This window comes from Malania oleifera, chromosome 6 (assembly GCF_029873635.1).
Source record: "Malania oleifera isolate guangnan ecotype guangnan chromosome 6, ASM2987363v1, whole genome shotgun sequence".
Lineage (NCBI taxonomy): Eukaryota > Viridiplantae > Streptophyta > Magnoliopsida > Santalales > Ximeniaceae > Malania > Malania oleifera.
This window is the reverse complement of record NC_080422.1, coordinates 25,311,998-25,327,327: the sequence shown is the minus strand read 5'-3', so window position 1 is coordinate 25,327,327 and position 15,330 is coordinate 25,311,998. Positions and strand designations below refer to the sequence as shown.

Sequence of the window (15,330 nt, the reverse complement as noted above, 5' to 3'; positions counted from 1 at the left end):
GCTTAACAAAAAACCTTAAGAGACAATTTTGGGAAGATGTAGATAGTATTATGCAAGGATATTAGGGACTAAGAAGATATTCATAGGAACATATTTGAATGGATACATTTAGACTTCACTATGTTATGTGGTTTTATTAGAATGAATACTTGCTTTAAGAAGAGAGAAGAACACTTAATAACCTTCAAGAGTGGACAAAATAAAAGTCAAATAGATCTTTTCTTAACTAGGAGGGTAGATCATTTGTCATGTAAGGATTAAAGTTATCCCAAGTGAAATCTTACTACAAGAAATAGAGTTTGTGTTAGATATATGTATTGAAAAATAAAAGAGAAAGGATAATATAATTTAGTGCAAGGGAACTAGGTGGTGGAACCTAAAGGAAGAAAATATAATAAAATTTAAAGATAAAATGATCAAAGATGGTGCTGGGACAATAGAGGATGGTGTAGAAATACACACTATTTGGAGTAGGGTAGCTAGATCTATTAAAAAGATAGAAGAATTGATTTTAGGTGAATCAAAAGGAAGATTCTCGGTAGCAAAAAAAAGTTGTTGGTGGGATCAAGATGACCAAAAGGCTATAAAGACAAAAATAATTTGGTATAAAATATGGCAAAAATGTAGAAGCATGGAAAACTTTGAAAATTATAAAGAGGTGAGAAAAGATGCAATAAAGACCGTCAGTGAAGTTAAACAATTTATGTGCTAGATTATGCACAAAAGAAAGGGAAAGAGACATATTGAAACTTGCTAAAGCTAGAGAAAGGAAGAGCAAGGACTTAGATAATGTAAAATGTATAAAAATGTGGGGATGATATTGTCTTGGTTGAGGAAGAAGACATAAAAGAAAGATGGCGAAGTTACTTTAATAAGCTATTTAATGAGAACCAAGTAAAGGGTTTGAATTTAAAATTGAAAAATGAGGAAAAGGCTAAAAACATGTGTTTTATTTGTAAAATTAGAGTTAATGAAGTTAAGTTTGCATTAAAAAGGATGAAAAATGGAAAAGCTATAGGACCTGATAACATCCCATTTGAAATTTGGAAATGCCTAGGTGATAAGGGAATTATATGGTTAACTAATTTATTTAACACAATTATAAAACTAAGAAATGCTTGATGAACGGAGGAAAAACATTTTAATACCTATATACAAAAATAAAGGAGATTCAAAATTGTAATAACTATCATGGACTTAAACCTACAAGTTATACAATGAAACTGTGGGAAAGGGTAGTTGAACAAAGATTAAGGTTAGAAATGAGAGTCTCAAAAAATCAATTTGGGTTTTGGGAAATCTAGTAAAGAAGCTATATATCTTTTAAGAAGATTAATGAAAAAAGTTTAGGGAAAAGAAAAGGGACTTGGATATGGTTTTTATTAACTTAGAGAAAGCGTATGATAGGGTACCTAGGGAAGTTCTATGGTGGGTTTGAGGAAAAAAAAGGGTGTATGTAGTAGATATATTGATGTCATGTACCTACTAGGGGTAATCCAACATGAGGTTCCATGGTGTATGTTGTTTGTAGATGATATTGTCTTGATTGATGAAATTAGGGATGGAGTAGAAGCTAAGTGAAAATTATGGAGAGAAACTTTAGAATCTAGAGGTTTTAGGATAAGTAGAAATAAGATAAAATATGTGAAATGCGATTTTAGTCCTAGTAGGAGGAATATTGGAGAAAAGGTTAAATTGATGGTCAAGAAATCAATAACACTAGTAGATTTCAATACCTTAGTTCTATTATGCAAGCTGAAGAAGAAATTGAAGAAGATGTAATGCATAGAGTTAAAGCGGGTTCAGTAAAATGGAGAAGTGCTTTAAGTGTGCTCTGTGATCATAGAATACCCTTGAAGTATAAACGAAGTTCCATTGGATGATTGTAAGCTCAATTATGCTATATGGATTAGAATGATGGACTACTAAGAGACAACATATCCAAAAAAGTAAAAGTTGCCAATATGAGAATGCTATGGTGGATGAGTGGTGTAATGTTAAAATATAAATTAAGGGAAGATGTAAATCCTGTAGAAGATAAGATTGGGGGGGGGGGGGGATGACTCAGATGGTTTGGGCACCTACAACATAGGCCCTATAGTGTGCTAGGGAGGAGGAGTGAATTAGTTACTGTCAAGTGCAGTAGAAGGGGTTGGGATAGTCTTAAAATAATTCAGAATGAGATAGTGAGTAATGATTTAATAGACTTGAATTTGCCATGATTGTGTAAATTGGTGGGAAAAGATCCATGTAACCTACCCCACCTAGTGGGACTTAAGGTTTGGTTTGTTGTTGTTGTTGGGTTAAGATTGGAGAAGGACAGGTTAATTAAAATTATGCAATTTTATACCTAAACATATTATGCATGATAATAAATACTAAATTCTAATGTTTATATGGCATCACATAAATAATCTAGTAAATATAAATGTGCATCATGTGTTCTTTTTAACTTATATGCTATTCTTAATATATGACTTCAATAAAAATGGCAATAATTTATTGAAGTTTTTTTAAAGCTCAAAATTGTAATATTTTTATTTTTTAATTATCATATTTTTATGAGCATAATAAAATAAATTTATATTGTAATACATGTGGTGAAGTGGTAGATGCATGTTGGAAAAGTATCAAAGTCTTGGTATTACAAAAATAAAGGAGATATTCAAAATTTTGATAACTATCGTGGAATTAAACTTATGAGTTATACGATGAAACTATGGGAAAGGGTAGTTGAACAAAGATTAAGGTTAGAAACCAAGATCTTAGAAAATCAATTTGGTTTTATGCCTGGGAGATCTACCACATAAGCTATTTATCTTTTAAGAAGATTAATGGAAAAGTTTAGGGAAAAGAAGAGGATTTGCATATGATATTTATTGATCTTGAGAAAGCATATGATAGGATACCTAGGGAAGTTCTATGGTGGGTTTTAGAAAAAAAGGTTGTATGTTGTAGGTATACCGATGTCATTAAGGATATGTACGATGGAGTAATGACTAGTGTAAGGACTATAGATGGAGAAATTAGAGAATTTCCAATTACCATAGGTGTACATCAAGGATCTGCTTTGAGTCCTTGTCTTTTTGCTTTAGTGATGGACCAATTGACTAAGAGTATTCAAAAGGAGGTTCCATGGTGTATGTTGTTTGCAGATGATATTGTATTAATTGACAAAACTAGGGACGGAGTAGAGGCTGAGTTAGAATTATGGAGAGAAGCTTTGGAATCTAGAGGTTTTAGGATAAGTAGAAATAAAACAGAATATATGAAATGTATTTTTAGTAATGATAGGAGGAATATTGGAGACAAAGTTAAACTCGATGATGAAGAAATAAATAACACTTGTAGATTTCGATACCTTGGATCTATTATGCAAGCTGAAGGAGAAATTGAAAATGATGTAATGCATAGAGTTAAAGCAGGTTGGTTAAAATGGAGAAGTGCTTCAAGTGTGCTATGTGATCGTAGAATACCCTTAAAATTGAAAGGGAAATTTATAGGACAGCTATAAGACTAGCTATGCTATATGGATCGGAACGTTGAGCGACGAAGAAACATAATATCCAAAATGTAAAAGTTGCCGAGATGAGAATGCTTAGATGGATGAGTGGTATAACATTGAAAGAAATTAAGGAATGAACATATTCGTGGTAAGTTAGGTGTAGCTCCTATAGAAGATAAGATAAGGGAGGGACGACTCAGATGGCATGGACACTTGCAACGTAGGCCTTATAGTGCACCTGTGAGGAAGAGTGACTTAGTTACTGTGGGGGGCAGTAGAAGGGGTAGGGGTAGACCTAAAATAACTTGGGAGGAGATAGTGAGTAAGGATTTAATATCCTTGAATCTATCAAAAGAAATGGTCCATGATCGCATAAATTGGCAGAAAAGGATTCATATAGCCGACCCCACTTAGTGGGACTAAGGTTTGGTTTTGTTGTTGTTTATTTGTAATATATTTACTAATACATCATGTTAATTTTAAAAGAGAAAATTAGATGAATATATTATATAAGAAATTTCCATCAATGTGAAAAAAGCTTTGTAAATTTATATCGAGTTATTGTATGTATAGAAAATTATGTGTGTGTGTATTTCAAACTAATAGAATAGGTAAGGAGATTTAATGTTTTGAAAGAAATGTATTATGTGATAGACTTGTCCGAGGTATTTTGAAAATGTTAAGAAGTATTATTTTATAAAAGGATGTTTTTTAGATAGAAAATTTTTAACATATTTTTATTTTTATATAGATTTTATAGTTATTCAATTTTTTAAAGATTAACGTGTGTTGCATGTGAAATTTTCAATATTTGAAAAGTAAATTCTATTTTTGTTTGTATAGGTAAGATGAAATTTAATATGCAAAATTCAAATTTTTTGGAGGAGTTATTTTTTTAAGATAACAATCAATCCATTAAAGACTAAAATAGTACAAGAGATGGAGGATAAGGCATACTCTGCAAATACAAATAATTTTTATTATGCTGCTCTCCAATCTCTTTGAAGATTGGACAGAAATAACCCCAAAAATCTCAGAAGAATGAGCCCGGGAAGAAGCAAGAGAAGTAACTTTATCCTAAAGCAAATTTGGAGGTGTCTTCTGATCCTTGAAAATTCTTGTGTTCCTTTTGAACTATAGAGTCCAAAAAAGGGCATACATAGGGCAAGTCCATAAAGTCTTCCCTCTTTAATAATCTTCCCAAAACCTGAAATCTCACTATTTTATAGGAATAATATAAATTCTTTGTATTACATGTTTGTGAGTCATGCTTTTGATTTTTCTGTAAAAAAAAATTCATGCTTTTGATTTGTAGAATACTGAAATATTATGTAAATTATAATGCTAACATGGTATAAAAAGACTTGTGAAATAGAATTCAATAACTTTGATATGCAATTCCTTTATGTACAAGTTGCATATAACAATTGTAATTCATTAACTTGTATCTCTATAAATTCTGTTTTTGTTTAACTAATAGTCAATTAGTGAGTTATTTATGATTGCAAGTAAATTTGACTCTTGTCACTTGAAAAATACTTTCAAGTTATGATTTTTTAAAAATATTTATCATTTAGAAGTGATTTTATTATTTATTTGAATAATATTGTAATTTTATTTAAATATGGTTTAACTCAATTAATTTTAGAAACTATTCATCTTACTTTAAAAAAATAAGGACATTTGTCCATAAAATGATTTACGCTATCATTTCTTTATAGATTATTGATAAAGTGATTTTTACTCTGTCAGTTTGGTTCTCAGCTCTGGTAGCAAAAGCAACAAACGCAACTCTAATTGGAGGACAACAAAATACCGTGAATGATCCATTGTCATTAGGGCCTCCAGCTAATAATGCTTAAAAACCAAAACCCTTGAAATCGTACATCATAAAATTCGAAAAGATCCACCAAATTAAGTTTTTGTATTTGTAAACTAGGGCCAGAGATAGAGAATCTGAGTGTTCTTTTAGATCACTTTGTGAGTTTGAGAGATGAGAGATCTACTCTGGAGTGTTACGCAATAAAAGGGCGAAGGTGGGGAAAATTTTATATGGTTAATTTGATTGTGGTTATTGACTTTTTCAATCCAATCCAGCTGAATTTTAAAAATGCCAAATCAATGTAACAAAAATGTGTCATTTTAGTTGGTTAATTCAATTTTAACTGAATAAAGAACAACACGAGGAAGGGTTTCTTTTTCCCCTTTATAAGGAATGCTATGCATTACAAATTTATTGTTTCTGTTTCATATGTGTGTGTGTGTGTGTGTGTGTGTGTGTGTGTTTATATGTCTATACACACACACACATTCCATCTTTATGAGTAGAACAATTTTTTTGTAAGTTAATGCATTCTTTTGGAGTATTTGAAGATTGAGTAATTAATCTCATGCCTTTTTAAGCCTGAGATTAAAAAAAATTCTCATGCTGTATTAAGAGTTGATTTTTATATTTGTGGTTGGAAATAAGTAGTATTGTCATATTTGAAACTTAGCATGTGTTTTTGAACAAAAATTAAAAATTAGTTCCATCATCCTACAGGGAATAATTATTATGCGAAGAATAATTATTATTGATATATTGTATCTCTGTTCACTCACTACAGAATATCTTAGATTTACTTGATAGCTGTTATGTAAAAATAAGTTCTCTTTTGTACATTGGTTGGCTCTCCCTGGTTCACTTTGTAATGCTTCCTGCTCTTTATTTTTCAGAAAAAAAATAATTTTTAGAAAATTTGGTGCAAAGTAATGAGAAAAATGCTCTTGCATATCCCTGACGTGTAGCCAAACCTCCTTTAAAAGTTTGGATGGAGAAACGCTCAGCAATTTTAGGTTAGGATAATTTCCCCTTTTTTGTTGGAATCTTATCTGCTACTTTTATGGGCTTGCTTCTGTCAGGCCTTCTTAAAGGAATAAGCTTGGTGGCTTCATCTTGAGTTGATCTCAAGCTTAGCTTTGACATGGCTTGGCTCATTTGTGTCCTATTCAGCCGTTTTTATTGGCAAGGTAAGCTTAATTTGGTTTGTTTTAACCCTTTGTCAGGATTTGTTGGCCTATTTAGATTGTTCCATGTCCTTGATTTAATATTTTGGGAGTCCTTAATTGTTTTTGAGGTTGTTGGGACAGTTTTTAGTTGTTGGAGTGGCCTGTGATTACTTTCTCTGGTCTTTTAGTTGCTGTAGTAAGGGTTGCCAATACCATTCGGACACTATGCTAAAGGATAACCTCTATCATAATTAACCTTAGACTGACATGTTTTTTTCTCACTTCCAGCATATTGGAACTCATATCCAACTTTAGTCTTGGAATTATCCTTTATGCCCAATTTGGAAGTGTAATTTTAAAAAATATAAGTGCCGATAGGGAAAGATATACCATATTAGTTAATTAGGTTGGTAGTTGGAATGGTCAAGGGTCCAATTTTGGTTTATTTATGTTGGCAAAGGCTCTAAAGTGATCTGGATTGTTGTGTAATATGTGAGAATCACATAATTACAAGTTCTATCATACAGGAGAATCTTGTCAAGTCTGCCTATAACCTTTTATTAACAGAAGCTGATCTCTTGATTTTGTCCAGTCCAACTAGTCTGGAGTATTAAAACTTGACGTTGCCACAGCATTAAATCTTTATCTAGAGTGTGGCTAAATGGGATCTTTTATCCAATTGCTCAAGGTTTCACAGGAATCATATCCAAGATGGCATTTGATTCTTATACAGCCATCTGCTATAAAAAATAAATAAAATAAAAATTCTCATATGGCCATCTTGAGGGAGACGCCATCCATCTTTTATGTGACTGTCTCATTGTCAAGGGCATCTGGATTCAGCTGACTGTTAATGATTGGCTCCCTATTTTCTTCATTGAGTCTTATTATACGTGGCTTCACGAGAATCTTGTCATTCACCTTGTTCACCCCTCGTACAACTCAAATTAAGGTCCTTTTTGCTGTTCCTTTTTGTCCATTCAGAACTTGGAAACAAATTATTTTGCAGAATGATTCTCAACCAATTCTATTTGTGTTCAGTTTCATTCTTTACTGCAGTCAGCAGATGGCTGAACTTTTCTCTTCCAGCAAAACCAAGTCTCCTTCAATGGACTATGGCTATATTGCTTGGTCTTCCCACTTATCCTGCCCTGATCATTGTTAAAGGGAAACCGAGGTGCAGAGGTACAGGGACATTAATTAGATGTGGCAGATGCAAAGGGTTCAGACATGTGATCTGTGAAGTGGATGCCTTCATTGTCATCGTGAAATTCTCTGGACAATCTAATATCACAGATTGAACAAAACTTTTGGGTGGAAACTGATCTTGTTGCCTATGACGCTCTTGTGGGGTAGGAATCCTTATACCTGCAGACTTGGTGGCCAACATGGGCAGAGCCCTGTGTGATGGTCCTGGACCAACTCTGGTGATGTATTGTTTGGGCCTCATGGTTTTGTCCCATAAAAGGCACTTTATAAGGTTGAAACCTAAATACTTCTCATGACCAATATCTCCCTTGTACACACCGGATGCGGGATCATCCCATTTGATCTTTGATGCAGCCTGATCTCTGATGCTCTTGTTGGAGTGGCCCATACCTGTTTGTAAGACTTATCAATGTGGCAGAACCCCTAGGATGGTTCTGATGCCAAATATAAGAGTCTTGGTCCAACTCCGTGGCGGTTATGTCTGTGCATCACAAGGTTGTAGGTTGAAACCCTATCTGTCCTTATATGGCCAAGATCGCCCTAGGACATGTCCAATGTGGGATTGTGATATACTTGCACCTTCCACTATGGGATTTTTCAGCAGCCCCTGCTAGTTGGCAGGTTTTGTTCAGGGGTGGCAGTGACTTTACAGTGCCTGGAGGCTTTCGGATTGCTGTATTTGTTGTGTTCTTTCGCCTTTTGAATCCAAAGAAGGTGCTTGTTTGTTGAACACGTTTGACACATTTGATGAACTCTAGAAATGTTGTTTTTCTTTTTTGTATCTGTAATCATTTTGGACATTTAGCTGACACTCAATTGCCATAGGCTGGACACATGGTGGACTCCTAGAATACACCTTTTCTTTCATAGTGTTGTTACAAAGTGAAATCTAGTTATGTTTGTGTCACAAATTATTGTTAAATAAGATTGTTTTTAAAATGATGTGGAGTTGGAAACTGGGTCTCTCTGGCACTGTGTGCATGTTTGTGCCTTGTCTTGTGTGTGTGTGTGAGAGAGAGAGAGAGAGAGAGAGAGAGAGGGAGGATCCTTTTTTAAATGGAGTTGGGTCTCTCTGGTGCTATGTGCATGTTTCTGCTCTGTGTGTGTGTGGGTGAGAGAGAGAGAGAGAGAGAGTGCTGTGTGTTTGTGAAACTTAGTCAGAAGTGAGAAGCAAGTTGTGGCTGCAAGGATAGTTTTATTTTTGTCCCTTCTGTGACCAATGGCAAGTGCGCTACATCCAAACTTGAAGGGAGAGATTCAAACCATAGAAACTGCGTCTCTCCAAGCATGGTAATGCTGCATACATCTTGTGCTTGTCACTGGGTGTTTCATAATTGGGGTGCCAACCGAAGTACAAAACCATTGGCTGTTAAAAAGATCTTAACAAAGAATGGAGGCCTGGTGTAAAATTTTCAGAACTCCAGAAAAATAATATATGCATCACTTTCTCCTTAAGCTTCTATACGTGCAATTCTAAACTCTTAAAGGCTTTCCTTTTCCCATCCCTCCATAAATTGTGGATATTGGTATGCTGTGAGGTTAAGTCCCTAGTTTATGTGCTGACTGGTTATCCTTGTCTCCAGTTAAATGATGATGGCAATGCATCTTGTACAAGGGGTGTTGAGCAGATAGTGTAATGATTAGATAATTATTTGGTTCATGCTTCAACTGACTTTTGGGTAGGAACTGTTCATATTGATGTGAACTGCCATTTCTTTGGAATCATGATGAATATGATTGTTACTCCCTATGGCATTTTGTTCTTGCCTGGGCATTGAATAAAATTTTGATTTATTATGTTCAGAGCTAGTTGCCCAGCTGATATTTTTGTCGAGGTTATGGGTTTTATTATTATTATTTTTTAATAACGAAAGAAGAAAAGTATTAATAGAGAAATAATGTGCAAGGCTGGATTATAAGAAATTCTCCAATAAATTAAAAAAAGAGCAACATTAGAAAAAAAAAAAAATTGATATAAAAGTGCGAGCTGATCCTGCCGAACATCCTCAAAACACACAACCCTTGGAACAGCCAACAACAACAGCCCATAATGAAGCCAAATATTAAATCTTATACGTACCCATATTTTTCCACCCCGACGCGCATTTTGCGCCATTGCTCATCGTCCCGCTTCTATTTGTCTAGATGTAATCCAAGCAGGTTCAAATGCTGGAAGAGCATATTTACCGAAACAAATATGATTGCCTCGATAAGATATTCCCTTCATCATTCCTCTATGTTGTTTAGGAAATCTAGTTCTTTTGGGGTTAGCATACAATGCTCATCTCCATAGGGATGATTTACCTTTGCTCCTTCAGAACCCTGAAAAAGAAATAGACAATGTATCCTCCACCAATCCCGGACAAACCCAGTTTTCCTTGGTAAAGCAAAGAGGGATTTCTCTAGCAAATATTTCTTTATAAAATACTCATTCTGATCTGCTAAGAAAAAGAGTGCCATCAGCAAACTGAAGATGAGACACTATCATCCTCTGATTCCTCTCACTATCCACCCCAATACCTCTTACAAAACTTCTATCATGCTCTATCTATCATTCTAATCAGACAATCAACTGCCAAGACAAACAAGATTTGGGACAACAGATATCCAAGCCTTAGACTCCTTGAAGCCTTAAACCACAATTAGACTCCCCATTAATAATAATAGAAAAGGAAGCATAAGACAAAAAAACCCCTTATCCAAGTTTCCTTTCCAAAACCTCATCTAAAAACTTCCAACTAACTTGATCGTAAGCCTTTTCAAAGTCCAATTTGAACACAATACCCCTCCCTTTACTCCTCACTTCCTCCACATCCTCAGTAGACACTAGAGTGGCATCGGCATTTTGCCTGTTCCCCACAAAAAAGCACTTTGTGCCTGAGAAATCACATCTCCTATGACTAAACTCAGCCCATTCACAAGCACCTATATAATGATCTTATACACATTATTAACCAACCTAATTGACAGAAAATCAGCAACACTAATAGACCTTTCTTTGGGACCAAAGTAATGAAAGTTAACACTCTTACCCAAAACTCCATTAAAGAAAAAGTCCTTAAAAATCTTCATCAAATCCAATCTAATCTCATCCAATAATCCTGGAAAAAACCATATTAAAACCATCAGGACTTGGTGCCTTATTCATCCTAAACACTACCTGCCTAACCTTACTTTCCTCAAAAGTTTTCTCCAACCAAAACTGCTGATTCACATAAATAGGACTTCACTCCAACTCCTCTATGGTAGGCATACTCTCAACTTCATTCAAAATAATTTGCATAAAAATCAGTAACCACCAACTCCCTCATAAAACTCTTCCTCCTCTTACCATTAGCCAAAGTATGAAAGAATTTCATCTTGCAATCACTCTCCTAACCCATATATTTCATCTTCTGCCTTCAACTCATCAGTTCCTAAAAATTACATCATCTAATTCTGTATTTAAACCCACCCCCTTAGCTGCTGCCTCCTTCACAAGAGGCCTCACCTCTTTCTATCCAGCAACTCCAAATCTCCGAAAATAATTTGTTTTGTTTTTATTTTTGTTTTTTGGTTTTTTTTTTTTTCCAATTATGTTGTCTATAATTTTCAATATTCCACTTCTTCACCACTTCCTTCAACTTGTTGAGCTTTTTGATAAACCTAAAACCTCGCAACCCCATTTGACCTCCTCATTCTCAGTATACCTGACCAGTTGTAAAAATTATTTATGACCCAGTCACATTATTTTCAAACCTAAAACAAGCAAGACTCACCTGGTGTTTTTTGACTCTTCAACAAAACAGGAAAATGATGACACAGGACTAGACAAAACCATTTAAGAAGGTTTTGGATCTTCCTCTTCTCTCTCCAAAAAAAAAAAAAAAAAAAAAACTTCTAATCTAGCAATCGCTCTCTCCCATCCACTCACCAAGAAAACAGAGCATTATCCATTTGAAATTATCTCAATCCCCATTCCCTGATAAAATTATAATTAATCATGCTAGAAGAAAACCTCCCTCCCTCTTTCTTTTCTCCAGGAACCGCACCACATTATAATTCACCCCTTCCACCTGAAAAAAAAAACCCATGTAGGTTAACATAACCCAAAAACTGCATACAGATCTTCCCAAAAAGTTCCCAAAAAATGATGTAAATGCTTGCCTAGTTGGATCATACGCAGATGTAACCCACCTCTGACCCCTATTTTAATATTTAACTGTTTAGATGAAGAAAAGAAGCCCACTAGACTATCAATCTTACAAATATCGGTTCTAAGCATAGTTTTCTATACAACAATGACCAAACATTGTTCGTAAGCATAGTTTTCTGCATACCGAACATAGTTTGTAAGCGTAGTTTGTATTAAGCATAGTTTTCTGTATGTGAACATGATCAGTATAATTACAGCATATGAGAACAAGTGGAACTGCCTTTATTCCTGGAAATTAAGTTTCACAAGTTTTTCTTGGTAAACTTTCTCACTTTTTTCGTCAGTTCTTCATATGTATGAGGAGATAGCATGTTAAGAACACAATTTTTTCTTCCCCCTTTTTTCGTCCAATTTTTTTTTATGTTGTTGACAGGATGCGGTATTTTTCTATTGATCATTATAGAAAATCTCCTTTTCTATGAGGTTCAGACTAAGCTTTGTTTGGTATCCTTTATGATTACACTTATCATGAATGCCATCTTGTTTATTTATTTATTTTGGTGAAATTCTTCTCTTCCTCATGTTCAAACAATATGGTTGATTTTTTCTGATTTATGTTTTCCCTCAGTCTAATGCTTTTTTTTTTTCCAATTACATTTTTAACGCCAGATCTTATCATCACATTATTCTTATTTGTTGTGGTAGCATCCATGCTGAAGCGTGCTTGGACTCCGCCAAATAACAATCTAGCAATTGACTATCAAACTGCGAATCTTGAGCATCTAAAGAGATCAAGAACTTTGGGGGTATTGGAAGAGGTACACTAGATTACATTCTATCTTTTTCTCTATTTTGTTAGGGAAATATTTTAGCATCTAGAGTCTAGAAATGTTATATTCTGCATTGTTATGAGCTATTTATGAATTTTTGCGAAAGAATTCAATAAGTTGGTTGGGATTTCATTCCTGGTAATTGAGGTACAGGTGAAGGAATACAGCAAGGTGATTTCATGGAGCCAGATAGTGATGGCAGAGAAGAATCAGATTTCTGCACACTTTGGTACTGCATTGCAAGTGAAGAAACTTGGTCGTACATCGCTGCTACCCAATTATCATTGTATTGAGGATACGGTTCCAAGGCAGAGGCAGACTGAGAATGTGATGAAGATTGTGCGTACTGTGTTTGGGTGTTTGACGATTTAATACAGAACTGCAATGAGAATTACTGCCAACAGAGAAATTGGAAGAGGAGAGGGGAAGAAGAAAGAAGGAAAAAGGAAGGAAGAAGAAGAATGGAGATACAATGGGCAGAAAGAAACCGAGTTCACTTTGATTCAAATTCAACAAAAAATAACTTCTACATGGCTTCATGGCTACATGGCTTTCACACTGTATTTATAAGAAGGCCTAAAGTACAAGAAAGTACACTTGAACCCTTCAAGGTACATGAAATTTCAGAAGAACCCTAAAAAATACATCTGTTACAAACAAACCCTCAAAAACACACAAGCTTAGTGCAAGAAAACTAAACACATTCGGGTGTAGAGTGAAGGACCCAACAATACTTTGATCCTATTCTTCAAAATTGGTCCCAAATTGGGTCAAAGTAATCCATCCAATTGCTTGGTTCGTTGCTTGCTTACCTTCAAGGTTGATTCAATTTTAGAGACAGTGCAATGTGATATCCTTCCTCTCAAGATTTGTCTATATCCTTTTGGGCCGTCCATGGTTGGTTCATAGGAGGGTTAAGCGTGATGCCTATGAAAATTCTTATCCCTCTCCATCGACAAGTAGTAGTATAAGTTGAGGCCATCTCAAGCTCATCCACTCACCAAATTGAAGCACACTGTTGGTTCCTTCAATCTTGTGGGAAGAGAGAATAGGTCGAAGAACTAAACAGTTATTCATGTTACCATCTTCATCAAAGTCACTTGGCACTTTAGTCTTAGCTTCAATTACATGGATGGTGTCAGCAATTCCCATGACTTGGTTAGGACATTGTGTAGCTTAATGCCGAAAACACTGACATTTGAGACACTTGATCGCTGGTTGGATTTGGACCTTAGAAGCTGCTCTAAAATGTTCAGGACTCTTTCAAGGGTCAGTAGTCTGAACTCAATTTCCAACTGCTCAACTGATTTCTCACACACATCTCCAAGTCTTCTCAAATTGAGGGTCAGTGCAGTTCTAGGAGGATAACACTGCATATCCTCCTTGATCTGAGTGGCAACCTGTACTGCATCGTCAACCGTTTAGTGAGATGACATGCAGCAAGCTTGGAGGCAATACTGGCTTCAACCCTTTCCTGTATGAAGCTATAATCACATCTTCGTTCCATTAAATGTTGGGGCAAGTAACCAAATGATATAACAGTGTAATTTGTCACTGCCTTCTTGCTACAAATCAAGAGTTGTAGATAAACACATTGCTGGTAATTGAATGTACAAACTGCTCTTACATGGTTCATTTCATCTCATCCCATGTTCTCATCTCACCAAATCTTCTTCTAAAGATCTATTGATATTTAATCCACCGAATTAGAGGCATTCCCTTCAATTTCGAATCAGCCAAATATAACTTTCATAGCTCAACCATGTCATATACAGCCACTCCTTGAATTCATCAGGAGAACCATCACTATTAAAGAATGAAACTTACAATTTTATTCCCCTATTCAAATGATTATTTTGGCCTTCATGAAACTCAAGTATGAGGACCGACAGCAGTTATACCACTTTCCTGTTTTGTGGTAAAATCAATCGTATTTTTACACAAGACTGTAAGTTCAATTGTTAGCCTGTTCAAACTTCAAAGCATTAATAATAATCTCTAAAGCATTCTCCATTTTTTTGTACCCTATCAAACGACCAACCACCTTTGCAGAAAACTCAACATTAGTCACTGTGATGCTGGTCTTTTTTTGCCAGATTCCTCTCGGGTGGCTCCTGGCAAAACATCTTAGCTGTCGAAGTTGCTTTGCTATTCTAATTCTCCTCTTCCTCATCAAAGTTTCTTCATGATTCTGATTATGAGGCAATAGAAAAGAAAATATTATGACCAGCGAAATTTATTTGGAGTCGAAGTTGTTTTGAGATTCTAATTCTATTCTCTGTTGAAGTTGTTTCGCGATTCTGATTCTCCTCTTCACTGTTGAAGCTTCTTCATGATGTTGGTTCTCCAGAATTGCTCTGTGATTCTGATTCTCTGGATAAAACCTTTCTTCTGCTGTCGCGTTGAACAAGGTATTGTCCGTCTCAAAGAATGGGGGAGATCAATTGCTCATTAGATAAGAAGCTGTTTTCATTTGTGGATAATGGTGAGTTGCTCAAAATTTCAAAGAAGAATGGAAGTCAGAACTTTCATATCTTCCTAACAAGAGACAAAAGGAACTGGCTTTCTGAATAGTTGCATAACTTCCTATTTAATCAAAAAAACAGAGGATCTTTGGGTCAAGTCATTCAGAGCTCCAAATCACTTCTTCATGTTTCCGTTGA

At 35.1% G+C, this 15,330-nt stretch overlaps 1 protein-coding gene across 3 annotated transcripts in view; it reads left to right on the top strand.

Moving 5' to 3' along the window:
- The window catches only part of LOC131158352 (topless-related protein 4-like), a 64,810-nt gene that overhangs the window by 22,702 nt on the left and 26,778 nt on the right, over positions 1-15,330 (top strand). For all 3 annotated transcript variants that reach the window (XM_058113158.1, XM_058113156.1, XM_058113157.1), the window contains exon 8: positions 12,543-12,655. In XM_058113158.1, the coding sequence (XP_057969141.1) occupies positions 12,543-12,655 (113 nt within the window). The remainder of the gene's footprint in view (positions 1-12,542; positions 12,656-15,330) is intronic.